This window comes from Tachysurus vachellii, chromosome 11 (assembly GCF_030014155.1).
Source record: "Tachysurus vachellii isolate PV-2020 chromosome 11, HZAU_Pvac_v1, whole genome shotgun sequence".
NCBI lineage: Eukaryota > Metazoa > Chordata > Actinopteri > Siluriformes > Bagridae > Tachysurus > Tachysurus vachellii.
The window spans coordinates 10,975,372-10,998,664 of record NC_083470.1 but is presented as its reverse complement, the minus strand read 5'-3'; the positions used below and the strand labels follow the sequence as shown (position 1 = coordinate 10,998,664).

General features: G+C 36.7%; 1 protein-coding gene across 1 annotated transcript; it reads left to right on the top strand.

Moving 5' to 3' along the window:
* Positions 1-256: 256 nt before the first annotated feature.
* Positions 257-23,293, top strand: cacna1sb (calcium channel, voltage-dependent, L type, alpha 1S subunit, b). Its single transcript, XM_060880760.1, has 45 exons — positions 257-705; positions 2,224-2,329; positions 6,019-6,158; positions 6,470-6,594; positions 6,677-6,829; positions 7,603-7,808; positions 7,928-8,031; positions 8,366-8,511; positions 8,665-8,746; positions 8,964-9,124; positions 9,220-9,445; positions 9,639-9,846; positions 10,092-10,212; positions 10,315-10,429; positions 10,526-10,613; positions 11,482-11,551; positions 11,911-12,043; positions 12,544-12,673; positions 12,796-12,855; positions 12,973-13,079; positions 13,359-13,446; positions 13,526-13,633; positions 13,725-13,777; positions 13,925-14,071; positions 14,199-14,400; positions 15,212-15,370; positions 15,528-15,638; positions 15,727-15,810; positions 16,287-16,334; positions 16,877-16,903; positions 17,001-17,126; positions 17,730-17,795; positions 17,900-17,991; positions 18,068-18,233; positions 18,333-18,460; positions 18,545-18,641; positions 18,835-18,937; positions 19,037-19,138; positions 19,632-19,759; positions 20,042-20,164; positions 20,456-20,676; positions 21,055-21,119; positions 21,235-21,332; positions 21,450-21,515; positions 21,595-23,293. Exons 1-45 carry the CDS (start codon positions 518-520, stop codon positions 21,823-21,825), a joined length of 5,508 nt encoding a protein of 1,835 aa, XP_060736743.1. The 5' UTR covers positions 257-517; the 3' UTR covers positions 21,826-23,293.

The following is a 23,293-nucleotide window of genomic DNA, read 5'->3' as shown; positions in this document are numbered from 1 at the left end:
AAATCAGTGACTGGTTACTTGGCAAAATTATTGGTGTTATATTAGTACACATGAAACAGTATTCCTTTTCTCTCTCTCTCTTTATCTGTGTGTTCTCATCTTGTCCTTCATCTCCAGTAGTGCTGTTTGGGCAGCTGAAGCTCCCTGACTGCTGTTTTCTCCAGTTCCCTGTGTCCCCACCCTGAAAACATGCTCCCACCGCCCTCTTCCTCAGCTCCAAGCATGGACACTCAACGCTTTTCTATATATAAACCTGACACAGGCCAACTGCACCCAAATGCTCTGCGCTTCTCTAATTTCTCCTTGCTTGGTGTACTTTTCCAAGCAGGGGCCAGGGCCAAGGAGTGAGGAGAGGCCTTTCCAGTGCAAAAGGGAGCGCTTGAACAGGACAGAGGGTAGAGGAGGTGGAGGAATTGTGAAGGTCTCACATGGACATCTAAGAGACCAAAGGATTGTAAAGTTGGGGTTTTTGTGTAACTGGCTTTTTAACTACTAAGTAATTTAATTGGATTCCAAAATGGATTCGGGTGGAGTGCCAGCCCTGGCCTCGTTCATCATGAACGAAGAGGAGCTGAAGAGGAAGCAGCGGGAGAAGCTAAAGAAACTGCAGGCCACTGGAGGAAACCCCCGGCCTGCTCGTTCTCTCTTCTTTTTCACTCTCAAAAACCCCTTCCGCAAGACCTGCATTAACATTGTGGAGTGGAAGTATCCTTCAAACACATACGCACATTCATACCATGCTTTTTCATGAAACGGTGAGATGGACCTTGATTCTGAGTGGCAGTTTAGGATGGCAGAGGCACATACAGATGAATATCCTGTAGTAGTATCCAGACTCTTAGGTTTATCACTGCTACCTGGAATAATAAACACAGCCAGAGAATCAGTTATTTTATCTAATTTGGATATGTGACAGACTTATCAGATGTGTCCATTCCTGCAGTGAAGAGAACAGGTGGGCTTTTTTTTCTCCTAAGTATTGTAATCCATTAATATCCTGACTGACAGTGAAGCTTTTGTTATCTCTGTGACTCCTTCAGGGTTAAGTGAAAATATTAGATCTGGTCTTTTGCACTGTCTAAAGTGTTAAGCTAAATCTAGTAAGACACTGTTAAATATAATCATTAAAAACCTTTATTTGTGTAGTAAATGATCAGTTGATTTAAACTGAGAAAATGGAGTGTAAATATATCAAATTATCAGCTTAGGCCCTATCTTTGTAAAATTCCAAGTATTATAGGTAGGAGTATTATAGGTAAAGTATTATAGGTCAGTATAGCTTTTCACTTTATTGTAAGGTAACATATTTGTGTTGACGCATACTGTGGATGATGTAGGGACGTGTTTAATCAGTGATAAGTGCATTTAAATGGTTTGACAATATTCCTGGTGCATGCAGCTGTTGTGTGAGATCACTGGCCCTAGACATGATGCTGAGTTGGCAGGGAAATTCTGAAGTGCTGCATTCTGCTGGCAGGAATGCTCACACGCACACAAACACACATTCTCTCTCTCTCTCGCTCTCTCGCTCTCTCTCTCTCTCTCTCTCTCTCTCTCTCTCAAATGCAGACTCACATTGACCATGCCATACTGAGTTGTACATTGTGGCATGATGGATTGATGAACAGTGTTGTGGAAAAAGTTTCAAGGGTTTAAGCTAAACTGTTTAATCATTGCAGATAACAATCCTAATATAGCCATGGCCATGACAAACAATTAAAAGAAAAACTAAAGAAAAAGCTGACATCTGCCAAAGATATGTTCGGTGTTCAAATTTTGTGCCATTGTTAGAAGCAAAAGTTTGTTTTGGACTAAAATAAGTTAGCAAAGTGTTATGAAAAGTCCCATATTGCATTTTATTTATACGCAAAGAAAACTGTAATAAAGAATAATTATTTTAAAATTATTTATACACAATAGTTGTAGGAAATATGAAAAGTACAAAAGTACAAAAGTACAATTTTGTACAAAAATGTACAAAAGAATGGTATAATTTAAGCGTAAATGTAAATGTGTGTGCTATTAGAGAAATTAGAAAAGCAAAAGTTGGATGCTAAACCTGACTTACCTGGTTACCTGTGGAATTAAAGAGGAACAGTAAATGCTACCATGATGTAAATTTTGAATCTTCACAAATCCTGTATATTTAAGCTCAGCTGCATGTTCTGTCATATTGTGCTTGTTTTTTGCTTGGCCACTATTTTCCTCAGCAGTCTCCATTAGGCCCTTTGAGATCATCATTCTACTCACTATCTTTGCTAACTGTGTGGCTCTGGCTGTGTTTCTCCCAATGCCAGAAGAGGACACCAACACCACAAACTCCACCTTGGTGAGTAACAGCTCCAGATGTTGGCTCAAACAATAGGAGCCTAAAACTCATTTTCCCCCATTTAGAATGATGGGCTAAATTATTACATTGTTGTGATTATTAAGTGTGTATATTCATGTATATAACTTGTGCAATTTGTTTTAGAATCCAAATCATACACTTTGACAAATGTTACAAACCAAATTATTTAAATCACTGTAGTATGCTTCTGTTTTAAGAGTGTAGAATTAAAGAAAGAAAGAAAAAAAAAATGGACTTTCCAGAGCAGGGATCCTTAATATAATTTTGTCAAGATCCAACATCAACTTTTGCTTAACAAGCAACTAACCTAGCTGAATAATCTATGACAGCAGTTATCTTTAAGTAGCTCATGGCTATAAATAAGACACATCAATTTGAAGCGGTAATTTTTTCTTTCATACCAGTGCTTCATGTCACCAATTTTAACTAGCGCTGTGGACTCTGGAGATCATGTTTTAAAAAAAACTACAGCTAGTTTTTATTTTTGTTGAGTGCTGAGTTCAGGCCACTGAAATACTTTGGTTCATATCCAGATGCCAGTCCACCAGTAGACTACCCCTGCACAAGTGGAACCCTAAAAAGTTCTGTCCATTTTGAAAGCTAGAGCCATGAACCACTCTTAGAATCCTGAATGTAATTGGGTGATTGTGACAGTTCTCCTGAATGTCTTTACTTTTGGTCATTCAGATGAACATGATTATATAACGTCTATTAATTATCTACACCTCATATGTTTGGGTTTGACACAGTTGCACAGTTGTGTGACCCACATATATTATATGTGAGTCTCTAAAAAGCTTTGGCTGAAACTAAAGCTCAGTGAATGGCATTGGTACTGACTTTCATCCTTGACTTTATATTTAGACCCTTGGTCAGGACTTGCAGTTATTACAAGCCAAGGCTTTGCAATCCACAGGATTGAGAGTGAGGTTTAAAGATATATGCAAACATCTAGGGGAGTATTTTTAAATAATGTTCCAAACTTGTGTGCAGTTTATTGCTCATACAGAGCATCATTGTATCTGATGCTGTTATGTCTATGGCTTTTTATCTTTTATTTGTGTCAGAGTGTCTTAATCATTTTATGCAGAGCATACACACTTGGATGTCAATTAAGGACAATTAAAGCTATTTAGTAAAATGTAAATTTCCTCTTCATTACTGGAAAGTCTATTGTCTCTTTGTCATACTTAATACATTGTGTCTCTAGTAAATCATAGACACTTTTAAAACAAAATCAAGAAATTAACTAAATAGACCCTTAAAATGAGCAGTTTTTGTTTATAACCACAGACGTTTTGTTTTATTTCAGGTATAATTTTTTTTTCTCATACTATTCTTAAACATAAACAATCTATTTACTTTTTTGATATTTTGAACAAAGTTTAAATTCATATGTTCATATGATGAATGTTAACGTTAAAATGAATAAATCAGAATCAGAAAACACATAAGAAAGCATTTAAAAATTCTAATCAACAAAATTCAGTATTTCACTCAAGCACTTTTAAATATCTGAGTCAGATCCTTTGCGAGTTGGGTGTTACGTGTTCAGTCATATTCTCAGATCTTGAGTTGTATGTTACTTAACAGAGTGTTGTGTTTCAAATGACTCTAATGTGGGTTAGGATTTCTACAGTTACTGACTATTTACCCCCAGCTGTGACATTAAAATATAGCCCAGCAGTTCCACAGTTGTACATCATGAAATTGAAGCTAAGAGCTGGGTGTTGAAGACTCTGCCCATATCAGCTTTCTAAACACATGTAGCTTGGCTAAATTTCTATATCAATGGTTCTTCATTTTCCTGGCATAGGATTATGATTAGTTTTTAACAACTGATATGTCAGAAGTGAATTACTATAGCTTGGAAATGTTTTCCTTGTGTTAGAATATTTGCAATTGTATATACAATATACAAAAAAAAAACACCTTTGAAGAGAGTTTTAGGTTGATGGTATCCTAAGTCTGTATCCTAGTGAACCAGTGTTAATATATTCTCATCGATACATCGATAGAGACTAAAGCACTGTTGTTCGTCGCGCTGGATAAGGGCGTTGGCCAAATGTGGAAGTACTATGTAAATGTCCATAATATATTTATGCTTAGGATCCTTGCAGTTCAGTATTTAGAATAATAGACGACCTTTTTGGAAAACGAAATTGATATAATGCTGTTTTAGCATTGTTTTATTTAAAAATTCATTCATTCATCTTCTACCGCTTATCCGAACTACCTCGGGTCACGGGGAGCCTGTGCCTATCTCAGGCGTCATCAGGCATCAAGGCAGGATACACCCTGGACGGAGTGCCAACCCATCGCAGGGCACACACACACACTCTCATTCACTCACACAATCACACACTACGGACAATTTTCCAGAGATGCCAATCAACCTACCATGCATGTCTTTGGACCGGGGGAGGAAACCGGAGTACCCGGAGGAAACCCCCGAGGCACGGGGAGAACATGCAAACTCCACACACACAAGGCGGAGGCGGGAATCGAACCCCCAACCCTGGAGGTGTGAGGCGAACGTGCTAACCACTAAGCCACCGTGCCCCCTATTTAAAAATTAATTAAGAAATTAAAAATACCTCTGTGTATAGTGGAATTAAAGTTCTTATTCCTTCTATGCAAGACAAGCAGGTTGTTTGTAACTGCATGAGCTCTGTGTATTTTCTATGTGAAATAAACGGGAGCAGCCGAGTGCAGACGAATTCCCTCGCAACAATTGTTTGCACATCACAACAGTGTAGAACAGTGGAACATTAGTCTTTAAATCGCAATTGTTTAAGGAACAGTCACCATATGATTGGTGTTACCAGTGTTACAGTGTAAACAAGCAGTGCGCGACCACCTTACAAGGATCTGTCCTCTCAGAGTTTGCCTCATCTTTACCATAGTATCACAACAACAGCAAAAACATATCGTATCTGTATCTGTTTAGTTCTCCAGAGCCTTTTCTTTTTTTTTTTTAAAGAACCATTCTACTAGGTTCCAGATATGTTACAAAATACAAAAATAATACAGAGGAAAAATGACACCACTGTTAGCATGGTCTGTAAATTCAGACTAAATAAATATGTGCATAAAACTTTTGCAATCTATTCCCAATAATGAAGTTCTATTTGTCTGTAGTTGCCCATGATATTGTCTACTAAATTTAGTTGTATTTAGTTGTAATTGTTTGTAGGTTCTTTTTTCAGCTTCTTTTTTTCAGGTTCTTAGGGAGCTACTAAAGACCAATGCACTTTCATTTTCATGTTCATTTCCTGCAAACTTTATATCTGACACCTTAAATCTGACACATTCTGGAATGCTATCTACAAAAAAAACTCCACAAGGACAGTGTAATTGCTATTCATACCAGTAATGTTATTATTTGTTCATTCCCTATAGTTGGTTCATTCCATATAGTATAGTTCCCCAAATTTGGTTACAAACATAATTTTAGAAGCCATTGGTTATTAGTGGTGCACATACCTGACAAGATCTAACCGTTATATGTGACATGTGACTTGATTGAGAATAAACTACTAAAACAACCATGCACACTGCAAACACTCAGTGTGATTTACACTAAAACACATCATTTTCATTCAAGTAATTCAGTGTGATATTTAAAATGGAATAATAATCAGACAAGGTTATGTGATGTTTTGCAGGAGAGCCTGGAGTATGTGTTTCTGGTCATTTTCACTCTGGAGTGCTTCCTGAAGATAGTATCGTATGGGCTTTTATTTCATGAAGGTGCATATTTACGGAACTGTTGGAACATACTGGATTTTGTCATCGTGTTCATGGGGTGAGATGAATCTATCCACTTAAGCTAATGCTTGATCTTGTTTTCTTTTAATAGATACATAAATACTTATGGATACATGCACTAAATGTTTTTACAAACAGTTTGATGACCTATAAATTGACCTTGTAGTCCGTTTGTTACCATGTAGTGTGTTTTATTGAATGTAATTATTGGTCCTTGTGTTATGGAAACTGTAGAATCATTAGATGAAATTTTAATAATGACTTTTCAGTACATTGTAACACTAACCTTTTCAACTGTTTCTAGCCCTTCTAGCCCTTCTAATAATCTGATCTTTTTACTGTTTTCAGGCTCTTTACCCTGGTAGTTGACATCATAGCTGGATTCCCCAAAGAGAAAGGAGGAGGGTTTGACATGAAAGCTCTTCGAGCCTTTCGTGTCCTCCGACCACTTCGTCTTGTCTCGGGAGTTCCAAGTAAGAACGTCCCACAATACCATGCTGCTCCAATTTAAACCCAATGTGGAGTCATTTGTCTGAACTTGTTGCCCCTCTACAGGCTTGCAGGTGGTTATGAACTCTGTTTTGAAAGCTATACTGCCTCTATTTCACGTCGCTCTGCTTGTCTTCTTCATGGTCACCCTTTATGCTATAATGGGGTTGGAGCTGTTTAAATGCAAGATGCACAAGACCTGCTATTACAAAGGCACAGGTAGGGGCAGTTTCTTTATACTGCTGTCTGCTGTTGTGTAGATTAATGGCCCTGATGACACTACTGTACATGAAGCCTTATTTTTGCATACATAACATATTTGAAGCAATCATAAGAAACTGTATACTTTCAATAGTCATTAAAGCATAATTAATAGTAAATTGTAATAGTAATTATTATAATTGTAATAATAATAATAATAACAATAAATTGAGGGATTTATAAAACATTCATTTGAACACTCTCAAAGTAATTCAGCCTCAGTTGTGCAGTAAGACATGATACTCACTCACTCACTCACTCACTCTCTCACTCACTCATTTTCTACCACTTATCAGAGAAAATTAAAAATATATATATCAAGATACATCTCATGATGCATTACACAGATTTGTACTCATTTTCATTGCTACTAAAGCATTATGAACACTAATTATAGTAATTTTGTCCTTGGCCCAGTACACAAGCATCAGGATGTATTTATTGATTGCACATCTTTAAGTTGCTCTGTATTACTGATGTTAATATTCAAACTCAAATATAGCTACACAGTATTATGTAATCTGTTTAAATAAAAAATGTGTATAATACCTTGTGTATGCATTATAACATGAAATGAAAGGATTTGTACATTGTATACACATATGACTCATAGAAGTTGTTACAAAACTGATTAATAACCTTCTGTACTAATCTATAATAATAGGAATATTTTATTAGACTGAATTAATATTAGGCTTTTTTATGATGGTTTATCTTGTCTTGTGTCACAGACATTATCGCCTTAAGTGAGAATGAAATGGCATCACCTTGTGCTCAGGCTGGAAATGGACGTCGCTGCATCATAAATGGCACAGAATGCAGGGCTGGATGGCCAGGACCCAACTGGGGCATCACCCATTTTGATAATTTTGGTTTTGCCATGCTCACAGTGTTCCAGTGTATTACAATGGAGAGCTGGACTAATGTGCTTTACTGGGTAAGTGAAGATGTTTCATTAAAAGTTTTTATTTTTAAAAACTTTACATCTTCAGAATAATCATAATTTCTATTAATGTAATAGTTTAAATTTAAAGCAAGGCTTTTGTTGTCCTTCAGGTTAATGATGCTGTTGGTAATGAATGGCCATGGGTCTACTTTGTGTCTATGATTCTGCTCGGCTCTTTTTTTGTCCTCAACTTGGTTCTTGGTGTCCTCAGCGGGTAATTGATAATCTCATACACAGCTCATATCCAGAGTGACATACATTTTAGATCATTTTACACAACTGAGTAATTGAGGGTCAAGCTCCTTGGTCAGGGGCCCAGAGTTGGCAGCTTGGTGGACCTGGTGTTTGAATTTACAACCCTCCAATCTGTAGCCTACGACCCACCGACTACGTTACTGACTGAGCTACCAAATCCCCTTTCATGAAGTACACACTCTAAGTTTGACTGTATATATTGTGAACCAACAAATTTAAGTTAAATTACTTACACATTGTACTATTGCTTAGTGTCATTGGGTTTAATTCATGTGCTCACATCCTCTTTGTAGGGAGTTTAGTAAGGAGAGAGAGATATGTAGATCCAGAGGGGAGTACCAGAAGTTACGAGAGCGAGAGCAGATGGATGAAGATCTGAAAGGTTACATGGAATGGATTACACATGCTGAAATTCTGGATGCTGATCAGGAAGGATTAGGTACTCAGAATATAAATTTCTTAGATCTTATAGGTACTGATTTTCCTCAAATCTGGGTTTCCATTGCATTCCATATTTGTGTCTATGTCCATTTTGATCCTGGTAAAAAAAGCCATTAAAAATAATTTATGACCATGTTCCTTGTGTCAACAGGTCTTCTTCCTCTAAAGGACAGTGGTTCAGAATCAGACAGCCTGTATAAAGCAGAGGGTTTAAGCCGTGTAGTGTATTATTTGTAAGTATGATTTAAGAAGCTTTTCCTCTTCTTCTTCTTCTTCTTCTTCTTCTTCTTTATCTGCTTTTTCTTTCTCTTCTTCTTCTTCTTTATCTTCTTCTTCCTCTTCTTCTTCTTCTTCTTCTTCTTCTTCTTCTTCTTCTTTATCTTCTTCTTCTTCTTCTTCTTCTTCTTCTTAATAATTATAGTAATAATACGTTCACAATTTGACTCCTAGTCGCCTTGCTCGGCACTATCACCGTGCCTTACGGAGGAAATGCACTGTCTGGGTAAAGTCCAAAGTGTTCTACTGGCTAGTGATCCTGGTCGTGCTAATCAACACTCTTGCCATTGCCTCAGAACATCACCCCCAGCCTGAATGGATGACTCAGTTTCAAGGTCTGTCCTGGACTGAAAAATGTTTTGTGTGAAGCACAATAACTGATGATCTACAATTTTCATTTCATTTGTTTTCCTTGTTTTTGATTTTGCAGATAACATCAACAAATTCCTGCTCACCTGTTTTGCAATTGAGATGGTCATGAAAATGTACGCTTTTGGCCTGCGAATGTATTTCATGTCAATCTTTAACCGTTTCGATTGTTTCGTTGTTACTGTGGGCATACTGGAGATCATCCTGGTGTCAGCCAATGTGATGACTTCACTGGGTGTTTCTGTGATGAGGTGTATTCGCCTCCTACGTCTGATGAAGGTTACAAAGTGAGTCAACTGAGGACACTATTAGATTTAAATAACACAAAAAATAATTCCAGACTTGCTGGCAAACTTTGACACAAAAACAAATTGTTCTGATACAAAGCAATTAAAAAACATTCACCTGAATCTAACATTTTGTCTGGAAATTCATATCTCAGGATGCCACTGTTTATCTGGGGGTTTTTTTGGCTCTCAGGTACTGGACATCTTTGAGCAGTCTTGTGGCTTCTCTGATCAACGCAATCCGTTCCATCGCCTCCCTACTCCTCCTGCTCTTCCTCTTTATTGTAATCTTTTCTCTCCTGGGCATGCAAGTGTTTGGAGGCAAATTCAACTTTCCTGACAGGCCTTTGCAGCGCAGCAACTTTGACAACTTTCCACAGGCTCTAATTAGTGTGTTCCAGGTGCACATATTATTATTGAGCATATGTTTTTATACTAGAATAGAATAAGGAATATAGAAAGAATAAGGAGCCTTGAAGAGTCTTTCTCTTTTCTGATAATAATTTATAATAATATTATTATAATTTCTTTATATTATTATATTATTATTATTATTATTATTATTATTATTATTATTATTATTATTATTATTATTATTATTATTATAATTTCTGATAATAATACATTCTAATTGTGTTTTTCTCAGGTCCTGACTGGGGAGGAATGGGATTCCATCATGTACAATGGTATTATGGCTCATGGTGGACCGACTCTCCCAGGAATTCTCGTCTCTATCTATTTCGTCATCCTTTATATCTGTGGAAACTGTATCCTTCCAAAATTCTTATGTTACATCTGTCATGGTTTTGTGAAACAACAATAGAGGCACTGGAAAAATTTGAAAGCCTGATTTCCTGAGCGGTGGCTAGTCATCCTCTTGAATGTGTTCTTGGCCATTGCTGTCGATAACCTTGGTGAAGCAGAAAGCCTTTCGTCAGCACAAAAAGAAAGGGAGGAGGAGAAAGCTAGAAAGAAACTCATGAGGTACACTTACTCAATTAATTACCCCCGAAACCTAAGACAATCTACCACTTTTGTGTCTTACAAAGTTCTGTAGAATCTTTTGATTTCTTCCATCAGAGAATCCCATTCACAGAAGAGCGAGGAAGAAAAAGCTCTGGTGGTCAAGAGCAAACATAAGACTGAAGGCATGCCTACAACAGCAAAGGTATTAACACCTCATGAGATACTGCTCTATTATAGTGTCCTTACACTGAAATACTGTATAGACTATTTCTGATTTTCCTCAACTATTTAACAATTATAACTTATTAAACTTGATTCAAGTCAAGTCAAGTCAATGATAGGAATAGTCTAGGGTGTGTGACAATGTTCTTCCATGTTTTGGGCATTATACAGACAGGTGACAAAAGGGAAAAAACAACATAAAGGATTTCAAATCATAAAGGATTTGCCCAATGCATGCAAGATGTTATATCCTAAAAACATTTCTTCAATTGGTGTATTCACGATGGTGGTCTAGAACACTGTCTAACATCCCTTAACATCAACATGGTCCAACATCCAATTAAATGTTCAATGTTGAGATCTGGAAACTTTAAAGTTCTTAACATATTATTTACTAATCAATGTCGTGGGTATGGGGTCATCCTGGAAGAGACCACTCTCATGAGGATAGAAATATAATGGACAGTGTTAGATAATGGATAGTGCTGCTTCCCTGTTAAGGATCAAGTGGGCCTAAAACATACCAGCAAATCCTGGTGATGTAATCTTCTTGTCTTCAGGAAGAGGGTGGGTTCCGTTTTGAGTCTCGGACTTTTCCTTTGCACAGTAGTGATCTAAATCCACAAGTGAATTTTTTTAAAGCTGCTTTGTGACATATGTCATATGTTAAAGGTGCTATACAAATAAAATTTTATTTAAAGAAATTGAAAATGGCCACAGCATAACAGAGCTACATCACTTTGTTAATCAGGTAATAAATTCACAGCGATTCATATCCATCTGTAGATGATCTCATGAACTATATTAATAAACTTTTAGTAATTTCTGGCCATGTATGTTTCTTATAGCTTAAAGTGGATGAATTTGAATCAAATGTAAAAGAAGTGAAGGACCCATTTCCTCCAGCTGATTTTCCAGGTAACCCACACAAACACTAAAACTGCTTCCTGGCTTATGCTGCAGCTCTAAATTAGGATCAGTATATTTGCAAGGATAGCAGCACTGTTATAGGTCATGCTAAATACTAACCACATGCTCGTCTGGTCATTTATGGGGCGTTGTTAAAAATAATGAGCTATCCATAAACAGGGTGCTGCTTTCTAAAAATCAGCAGTTTTCAGTTTCTTATAAGAATTTTTAGCTTTGCTTTGATATCAGTTACGTTCCTGTCAATAGCCAAAGGGTTCATTCTAAAAGTGATTTTTTTCTTACTGAGCTAAACTGTGAACTAAGCAGACAATGTTTTTTCAATCCCACAATCTGTATTTATTGGTCAGGTGATGACGAGGAGGAAGAGCCAGAGATCCCGCTCAGTCCAAGGCCCAGACCTATGGCCGATCTTCAGCTTAAAGAGACAGTAGTTCCCATGCCTGAAGCGAGCTCCTTTTTCATCTTTAGCCCACAGAACAAGTAAGTTCTTCATATAAAAGATAATGAAGAAGGATTTGACATGTTAAACATCTTACTGACTCAAATGTAGAATTTTCTCTCATAAAAGCCTTTACAATTACACTAAATTGTTTAGTTTTTCCAAGTGGTTTGAGTTCAGTTTTGTATTCCTAGTAATTCATTATTAAGTTGTTATATGTTCACCACTATATTAATGTCATTTTCTGTGCTTGTTGTTTAAGTATAATTTAAATATTTAAGTATAATTTAAACCACACAAACAAAAACAAACAAAAACAAATGAAGTAACCACCAATATCAGCCTGTGCCTTATTGGGTTAAATGTACCTAGATGAATAGGAATTAAAGCAGAGTGTCAGCTGATAGCTAGACTTTGAATTTGTGTTTTGTGCTTCATCTCCAAGAATGACATGTGAAGCATCTTATAGATATCTCTTCTTACATATGGGTACAAGTAAACAATGTTTTATTGTCTAGCGTGCGCTGTTTTTCAATGACAGATTCCGTAAGCTGTGCCACAGGGCTATCAACGCAACCCCCTTCACAAACTTCATCCTTCTCCTCATCCTCCTCAGTAGCATTTCTCTGGCTGCTGAAGATCCTATCGACCCCAAATCCTTCAGAAACAAGGTGCCAACAAACAGAAAACACAGCTTCCTGCACTGCATTATTATCTGAATAATGACATTACATTATAATTGACAAATACATGGCAAATCCACGAATACAGAATAAATCTGACTATTTTACAGATCTTGGCTTATGCTGATATTGTCTTTACAACGGTCTTCACCATTGAGATTGTCCTTAAGGTAAATTATTTCTACTGAAAAATTATTCAAATTTGAGAGGTACTTTAATGAATGCAAAATGACTCCCTGACATATTATGCTGAAATGAACTGGTGTGTCTTGAATGTCATGGTTTAGATGACTGTGTATGGTGCCTTCCTGCACAAGGGATCCTTCTGCAGAAACTCCTTCAACATTCTGGATCTCATTGTTGTTGTGGTTTCTCTCATGTCTATGGGGATGGAGTAAGTTCTTATAGAATAATAATTATTATTATTATAAAAATATAATACAGTGTGGCCTATGCTGAACATATGGCACATATACAGGCACTGTAATTTAATGGACTCTTTACTTTAGAGGTGCCTTATAAACAGTAATTTCCGTTAGAAGGATCTGGACACACTCCTAAGATACAGACAGCACGGACATGTTTCTAAAGATTTCTACAGAGATTATAGATTATACATTTGATATCCCTCCTTAAAGTCCTGTGTTGAGTGTGTGAAGTTTTCCCTGTACAGGTCAAGTGCCATCTCTGTGGTGAAGATTCTCAGGGTGTTGAGAGTTCTGAGACCTCTAAGGGCCATGAATAGAGCCAAAGGATTAAAGGTATGTATATCATGATATAAGGTCTATTCCACAAAACCTTTTTTTATTATTTGTATATAAATCTGCATTCTTTTTGTAGCATGTAGTCCAGTGTGTGTTTGTGGCCATCAAAACCATCGGCAACATCATTCTAGTCACCATGCTCTTAAACTTCATGTTTGCTTGCATTGGAGTCCAGCTATTCAAGGTGAGATGAAAATACAACCTGCCTTAGCAGATAGTCCCTTGCATATATGGAAAGGAATTGTTAGTAATTATTATGTTTATTTTTGTATTAGGGCAAATTCTACTATTGTACAGATTCATTGAAGTTGACTGAGGTGGACTGTCGGTGAGTACACTGGTCTTTTTTCATGATGTTTTATCCTGCTATTCAGGTTCCTTTTTTAGCAAGGTTCTTCTAGGCATTACAAATAATGTTCAAATGTGATTCTTTTTCTACGACAATTTAACAATGTTTTTTATTTGTTATTATCAGGGGAAGTTATGTGCATCATGTACAGAACACTCTCCATGACATAGAGGTTCATCCACGGGAGTGGGTCAACAGTGACTTTAACTTTGATAACGTACTGAATGCCATGCTCACTCTCTACACTGTGTCCACATTTGAAGGCTGGCCAGAGTGAGTATGCATGAGGCATGGCCTCGATAGACAGCAGTTCTGTTGTTTAGAAGAGTATGTTAAAGTTATCTATTTGCAGCTTTTGAACATGATTACATGATTATTTATTGCCACTTTTGTTCAACAGGTTGCTTTATAAAGCTATAGACTCAGATGCTGAAGACAAGGGCCCAGTATATAACAACCGTGTGGACATTTCGATCTTCTTCATCATTTACATTATCATCATCGCTTTCTTCATGATGAACATTTTTGTCGGCTTTGTCATTGTCACTTTCCGAGAGCAGGGAGAGCAGGAGTACAAGGACTGTGAGCTAGACAAGAACCAAGTAAGTATTTTGATGTTTTGTGGGACACTGCAACTTGATTAAATGACTTAAATTTACTTTCAATGAATTAATGCTTAGCTCTTAGTGTTAAGTTAATACACTTTTCAACTGGCCAGTGGATGCTTTATTAAAAAGGTCTTAATGCTTCATGAATGTGCTGTTAGTAAAAAATAAAATCTAAATTTGCATGATGCTCTATCCTCCTTTTATGTAAAGTCAGTCATATACTGGGGGGGCACGGTGGCTTAGTGGTTAGCATGTTCGCCTCATACCTCCAGGGTTGATTCCCGCCTCGACCTTGTGTGTGTGGAGTTTGCATGTTCTCCCCGTGCCTCGGGGGTTTCCTCCGGGTACTCCGGTTTCCTCCCCCGGTCCAAAGACATGCATGGTAGGTTGACTGGAATGGTAGGTTGACTGTGTGTGCCCTGCGATGGGTTGGCACTCCGTCCAGGGTGTATCCTGCCTTGATGCTCGATGACGCCTGAGGCTCCCCGTGACCCGAGATAGTTCGGATAAGCGGTAGAAAATGAGTGAGTGAGTGAGTGAGTGAGTGAGAGTCATATACTATATAGTCACAGTTTTCAACATACAGTAGGTCCAAAGTCTTTATGACAGTATTAATAATAATGTACTGTTAGGACAATAGGACAGTCTGGGTGTGCTGTTATTGGAAAATAATCAGCTTAGGAGCGGTTAAATATTGTGTTACACAAACTCATTGTTGATATTTTTTCACATCAATCCATAAACAATTGCTGTATAAGCATTAGTTCCTGTAATCTGTAAGGTTTGTATGATCTTTCCACCATAGCGCCAGTGTGTTCAGTATGCGCTGAAAGCTCGGCCCATCCGCTGCTACATCCCTAAGAACCCTTTCCAGTACCAGTTCTGGTACTTGGTGACCTCCTGCTACTTTGAGTACCTCATGTTTTTCCTTATCATACTCAACACGTTGTGTCTGGGAATGCAGGTGTGTGCTTTTTCTATCTATGTATATAAGATGAATCCCAATTATTGGTCTTTGACTATTAAAGTATTTTACTATTCAATTATTACATTTCTTTATTTTATGTCTGAAAATACTTACATTAATTATCTAAGTGCTTTCTTTGTCCTCTGTATTGCAGCATTGTAATCAGTCAGACCACATAACCAAACTTTCAGACACTCTCAACGTCATCTTCACAGTCCTTTTTACGATTGAGATGATCGTCAAACTTATTGCTTTCAAAGCTAAGGTAGTGCAAACTCCTCTGCAAAAAAACGTTCCACAGACTAAATTTCTCCCTGAGAGAGTTTGTTTATACTCTTGAATACTTTTTGCAGGGTTACTTTGGAGACCCTTGGAACGTGTTTGATTTCCTTATTGTGGTCGGGAGCATCGTAGACGTCGTCCTCAGTCAGGTGGATGTAAGTACAAGAGCAAAAACATCTACAACAATGTGTATGCTGATACATAAGGAACAATAGCTACTTAACAAAATATATATGTTTATACATATTGTTAGTATTTACACAATTACATATATTATTTATACAAGCCAAACAGACATGATACAGGATGGACAGATGAGTTTCTCAGTGCTCAGACTTTTTTCATTCTCAGTCTGTTTATCAGAATTATATACATATCCCAATGTATTTGTCAATTATATATATTTTTTTTGTATTGCCACCACTGGTTATGCAGTTTAATTCAGTTTTCTTCAATTCTATTCACCATTACTGCATGTCACAAAGGACATCCAGAGAAAAGATTACAGGCTCTATTCTTTTTGTCTTCGGATGTTACTGTTACCACTGTGTGGTGTAATGTTCTTGATTTTTTTTTTTATTAGTTTTATTCATCTTTATCCAATCTAAATTACAATTTTATTCCTCATCAGGCTGCTTTGGAGTCCAGTGGTGGACTTTACTGCCTCCACGGCTGTGCTGTAAATATCACTCTGCGCTGCATGGGTCTTGCTGTGTGAGCTGGTTTACTGATCCTGGTACACTCTGACCATTTAACGTCAAAGCAAGAAATATATAAAACATACACAAGCTTGCAGTGGTTTAGCTAATGTGTTTTTGCAAAGAAATGAATGCTCCTAATCTTGGCTTAGAGTACACTATAAAAATTGTTAAATAAAAAAAACCAAAAGAGTTAAATTATTGTAATAATCTACACTTTGGTTTAAAGTAATGTTTGTGTCTTCCATTCTGGCTGGTAAATTTGTAAAATGTAGTCAAATTAAGCAATGGCTGTTTTATTTTGATCTAGTCTTTGCATGTAAAGTGTCTTCAAAATGTATAAGTATATGTGAAAATAATGTGAAAATAGGAAGACAATAGGAAGGAAATTTATCCAAACCATTACATTTGCCTGTTTAGTGCTATTAATATGTACTGTATAGCAACACTGCAGTACTTATGTACTATGAGGATATCAACATGTACTGTACAACATCTTTTTGATTCTTTTTTTTTTTTTCAGGAAACAAACCCAATGCAGGTCATTGCTGTAAGTCTTTTATGACATTTTCCTATTTTATGAAATAACACGTCAATGATTTCAGACTTCTCTACTGACTATATTCTTCATTTCCACGTCTTCACAGTATGAAGAAAACGCTCGAGTCTCAATCACCTTCTTCCGACTCTTCCGTGTCCTGCGTCTGATAAAGTTACTTAACCGCTCTGAGGGCATTCGCAACCTGTTGTGGACCTTCATTAAGTCGTTCCAGGTCTGAGAGATTGTAAAGACATGATCAGTGATGATTATTTATTTTTTGAACTCATTGATATGTTTTCAACCATTTTGAAGTTTATAATCAAATAGCACTGGTTTTATCTGATTTCATGCTACCTAACGGGGTGGTTATCAGCAAATACCACTCTCTCCAACATTACTTAGATACTTGTTGCTAATTTCATACAATTTTCAAAGTTTTGGAATATTTTAGGGAATTTTCTAATAATATGTCAAAGTTGCTTCTGACTAGCAGGCTGCACAGTTCGGTTGTGAAAACTACTTAAAGTTTACTTTTACTCTCCTTCAACAATCTTTTAAATATTTACTGGAAAGAAAGTTGAAAGCTTTGAGTTTATGTTACTTTAGTGAAGACTAGCATTAATAAGAATTGTAATATCAGGATTTAAATTGAGCTAACTCTGTATACATCGTTGTACATTTCCTATTGTTTTTTTTTCCAATTTAATCTGATCTTTTAAGTATGAATCAGCTCAAGATTTAACAATATAATAATAATAATAATAATAATAATAATAATAATAATAATAATAATAATAATCTAAATTAGAATCTGTCTTTTCTTTCTCTCCTTTAGGCTTTTCCTCATATAGCTCTTATTATAGTGATGCTTTTCTTTATCTATGCTGTCATAGGGATGCAGGTGAGTTTTTCTGCATTTCCTATACATGCTTCATCACAGAAGCTCTACAGTTCTGCATCTATTTAATCTTCTTCCACTGTCTGACTTTCTTCCCTCCTGTACAGGTATTTGGTAAAATTGCCCTAAAGGACGGCACTGAGATCAACCGAAACAACAACTTCCAGACATTCCCACAAGCCATACTGCTTCTGTTCCGGTGGGTCAGATGTTTATCTGACGTCACTGTGATCCAGCTGTGACAACATTATTGAAATTGTTTGGTTTTATTCCAGATGTGTTACGGGAGAGGGTTGGCAAAACGTCATGCTGGCCTGTATGTCTGGGAAACTGTGTGATCCGAAATCAGACCATGGCTCAACTCCTGGAGAGGAGTACAGTTGTGGAACTAAATTTGCTGTCTTTTACTTTCTGAGTTTCAACATGTTGTGTGCTTTTTTGGTAAGCATAAAATAAAGAATGTTCTTTATAGTATCTTTAGTTCAGCTCTCAGTAGCTCTCTTTGATTGTCTATCAGTAAATTGTTGTCCTCTTCTACAGATTATCAATTTATTTGTGGCTATCATTATGGACAACTTTGACTACCTGACTCGTGATTGGTCGATCCTTGGTCCACACCATCTGGATGAGTTCAAGAAGATCTGGGCAGAATATGATCCTGAGGCAACGTATGTAGATGTAGTGGATCTTTTATGTGCAATATATTTGGGAAATTGCAGTGATTACAAACAGCTAACTCTTTCCATTTGAAGGGGGCGAATTAAACATCTGGATGTAGTAACACTTTTACGAAGGATCCAGCCACCACTGGGATTTGGAAAATTCTGCCCTCATCGCTCAGCCTGCAAGGTAAGACAATTAAAACTGTAATTAAAATTAGAATTGTAAAGGTTGTTAGAATTGTAAAACACATCAGTTGTATCTACAGTATATCTGTAATGATAATTAAAGTCATGCTATTAGAAGGAAATCCTTTGACCAACTAGACTTCCAGTTTTCCAACATAGAATGAAATTTCTTCTTTATTTTATTTTGTCCTCAGCGGTTAATTTCGATGAACATGCCCCTGAACAGCGATGGAACGGTCACCTTCAATGCCACATTGTTTGCTTTAGTCAGAACGGCCTTGAAGATTAAAACTGAAGGTATGAGATGCATTCATTTATACAACATTAATACTGTTATAAAACCAAAATATTTTGAAGAACTGTCTTCTTGACTTTTCTGTGTCTTGCGGCTATCAGGCAACTTTGAGCAGGCTAATGAAGAGCTGCGTGCCATTATTAAGAGCATCTGGAAACGGACAAGTATGAAACTCTTGGATCAGGTGCTTCCGCCTATTGGAGGTAATGAATACCTGTTTAAGGTAAACACTGTGTGGCTTATTATAACTGTGCATCTGCAGGGTATGGCTCTGATAGGAGTTCTGGCTGTAAATGGTCTGCCATGCGAAGATCTTCAGAATGCAAATTTTTTATAGTTGCTATAACAAAAGTCTTAATGTGTTGTTGAATAATAAATATAAAAATGGTTAGCGTTGGCAAATTGCTGTAGTATATATATATATATATATATATGTATATATATATAGATAAAAAATATATAGATATATATATATACAGATATATATATATATATATATATATATATATAACTTTTCATAGGAAAATAATCAGTTTTTGGGATGATAATATCCCACACCTTGTTGTCCTGAAATGTTTAATTCCTTACTTAGCATGTCCTGAAATGTTTAATTCCTTACTTAGCTTTTAATTAATACCTTTCTAGTTTAAGTTTCGTGCCTCTGATTAATATTTGTTATCATATAATTGGTTGCAGATGATGAGGTCACTGTTGGGAAGTTCTACGCCACTTTTCTGATTCAGGAATACTTCCGTAAGTTTATGCAGCGTCAGGAAGAGTATTACGGCTACCGGCCTACCAAAAAAAGAACAGCTGAGATTCAGGTACAGCGCAAGTACAATACTGTACAATAGGACAGTACAATACTGTCATGTTATACTTCATTACAAAATCACAAGTCATCGCATGGGTTATTATTTTGACTGATATTTGGAAATTTATATGCTTTATATGTTTAGTTATTACCTAATCCCAGCCTACTTTACTCTGCTTCTTTTTATTATTGCTTAGCAGTGCACTTACCACCACCCCTTACTTCTCTCAGCTCATCCTGCCATCCTTAATCACTTATAAAATAACATACAATATTGTCCTTTCTTGTTCAGGCGGGTCTGCGCAGCATTGAGGAGGAGGCAGCCACCGAGCTCCACAGGGCCATCTCAGGAGACCTTATTGCTGAGGATGAGATGGAAAGAGCCATGGCAGGAGGAGAGGAGGGCATCTACAGGGTAACAAGTACAGTTTTGTCTTATTAAACAATTAAAAACCTAATGAGCATTGTAAACCTCAGAGAACTTTTCTTTGCTGCATTATTTACCAGTCCGTAAGAAAAATAAAAGATTCAATAAAGTTAAAGATAGTTTATTCATTCATTTAATCATCTTCAGTATGCACTTTACGAAGCTTTAACAGCTTTATACACCCACATAGATCATATACATACGTAACTCAATAACCCAATATTGTACAGTAGATCTTGATTTAGGGCTGTATACAAATTGTAGGTTTTCCTCTTTCAGAGAACTGGGGGTCTGTTTGGGATCAACGCAGACCCCTTTTCATCAGAGCCCAGTAGCCCTACAACAGCACAGACCAGCCAACGCCCAATGCAGTTCTCTGAGAGTCGTCCAGAAGATGTGGAGTCGCCACCTGACTCTGTGTTCCTCCCCAACACTGAGTTTTTTCCTGTAACACCAACCAGGACAAACATCACCAACAACAATGCCAACTTTACAGAAGAGTGAGTATTTTAAATAATCCAGTACCGTGTTGTGATTTATTTCCTACTCAAGGACAGTTAAAGGTCCAGTTTATAATTTGTTATTATTCAATTTACAGCATGATATTCAGCTACAACTAGTATTTATTCAGGATTTCAGAAATGACAGTGAAACTAAATTATCTAAATACAGTTACGAGAGTAAGGATTGAATTTCGACCCACTGAATGTTTCCGATAGTTTAATAGATGTGTTAGAACAGAGAATTCAACAAACTGGGTGTCTCTAAGTTAATTCATCCTTCTTCCTAACACTGCTTAAATACTTTTCACCAAAAAAAACCATACGATTGCATGTGTTTAATGACCTGTTGAGCGTTTCTTGTCCTTTCTCTTCCAGTTTTATATTTGAGAGAGAGTCACCATTGCTTGTTAGAGCCAGAGATCAGTCCTTTGAAGATATCAGTAAGTATAAAGAAAATGTGGATTCTAAAAATAAATCTCAAATGCACACTGGACAATATGCTGTTAAAAATTCTTGCTTGAAGTCTCCTTGTTTGAAAAGAACTGTACCCAACAGGAGAAGTCAGTATGAGTCCCAGTAGGGTATCACCATCTTTTAGAGATGCTGAAGACAGACACCGGTCAGGTTTTACTGTGAGGACTGACATCACGCAGGTAATCTGTGGGGTGGATTTCAAAATACAAAAAAAATTTAATAAAAAAATTAATATCTGAAGGTTTGTTATGTGACAGAGGCAGATGAAAAACTTCTATTACTCTTCACTCTTGCAGTTCCCTTATGATCCTACCTATGGTGAAAAAGAATCGTCATCGGCGACTGACAAGCTCATCCGGCAGGTAAACTGCAGGCTAATAGCATGTGTGTCAGTGTTTACTGGTCAGAAAGAGCCAAAACCACTGCATTTTGCATTTTTAGGTACTAAGAAATAACGGCCTTGAAACTCTGGCTGAAGACCCCAAGTTTGTTACTGTGACTAAGAACGAGATGGCAGAAGCCATGAATGTCAGCGTGGGTGACATGGAGGGAGCTGCTCAGGAACTTCTGAATGAAAAGGGTGGGAAAGTGGTGAAACGTAAAAGACGTCCCATTCCAGTTCCACCCAGCTCCAAACCTGCCGACTCAAACAAGGCCACCACTGCAGTGTAGGTCGTAATCATCTGTCCACTTTTATCATAATTGTCCTTACGAGGATATACTTCTCAAGACTTGTCTTGAAAATTTAAATCCACTTGTTTCACATCATCACATGCTAAACAAAAATAATCAAATATCTCTAACAGGCAAAAGACCATGTGGGTGTAGCTTTGCCTGTGTGAGGTGTGGCTTTGTGTTCATTTGCTCCTTTATTCAAAGAGTGGATTTTTCTTTTCATTGGACACAGAAAACTGAGTAAGACTGAAGACAGACAGATTCTTATTTATTTCATTACTGTGTGCAAGATGAGCTCACTTGTTTGCACAGGTTTCCGAACAAACTTTCTTCTGAATGTTTTAAACATTTGAATTCAGTCAGAGAAAAATCTGTGATTTTCCTTGTTGAAAAAAAAATCAGCAGGAGTTATGAATGATAATCCTGTATAAAAGGATTTGGGTTGCATATTAACAAATATAGTACTGTGCAAAGGTAATCTATCAGAGATGCTGTAAAGTGAAGATGCTTTCAAACAATAATCAGGTATTTTAAAATGTCAACAAAATGTAGACAGTAGAAAGCAGAAATTCATTCAATCAATTAATTCTGTTCAAAAATGAAAATTTCTTGCCTCATGATAGATAGTTTTTTTTAATTTACTGATTTCATGGTTCTCCTACAGGCCTTCTTTCACTTGTGTCTCTGTGTGCAGATCAAATTCCAGACTGTTGCTGATATTTTTTATTCTTTAAAGACATGTGCAGGATACATTTTTCTGTAACATATATTGTTGTAGAGAATTAAATGTTGGCACTTTAATGCATGACACTTAAACATCCAAGTGTAAATTTCTATTTAAAATTTAAAGTTTGAGGGCTAATACTTTTGTACAGTACTGTATGTTAATATAATTTTCTAGTAATTAGCAACCGGGAAGAGAATATGAAATGGTGACTTTACATGCCGGATGCATGAGAATCATAATGCTGAAGGTTCTGCTGGTGTTAGATGATGTGTCTGAACAGCAGTTATCAGTGAAACAATGGATTTACTTGTGATTAAATTACTGCAGCAAACATGTACTCTAAGAAATGTATTTTATTTTAGAGTTCTGTCTGGTATGGCAGTAAGAGATATTCCTTTTTTTTGTTTGTTTGTTTTCGGCGAACAAAAGAGATGGATATTTCCATAGAGGTCCAGACACTCTTGGAAGATGCCTTCTGAACTAAAGGCCTTTACTTCAGCTATTGTATTGTATAGACGGTTAACGATCGCTATAGAAATATCAGTTTAGAATTTTTAGAAAGGTCTTAAAACGTTGCAATCCGAACGCAAGCTCTAGAGATCGTTTTCCTGTTATATGTTACATGTATGGACTCTGAGGAGACACCATTTTCAAATTAAATGACTTTGTAAGATTTCTATTTGTCTAATGTTAAATGAAATGAACTTGGAATGAAATAAAATGTTTCAGTAAAGCAAA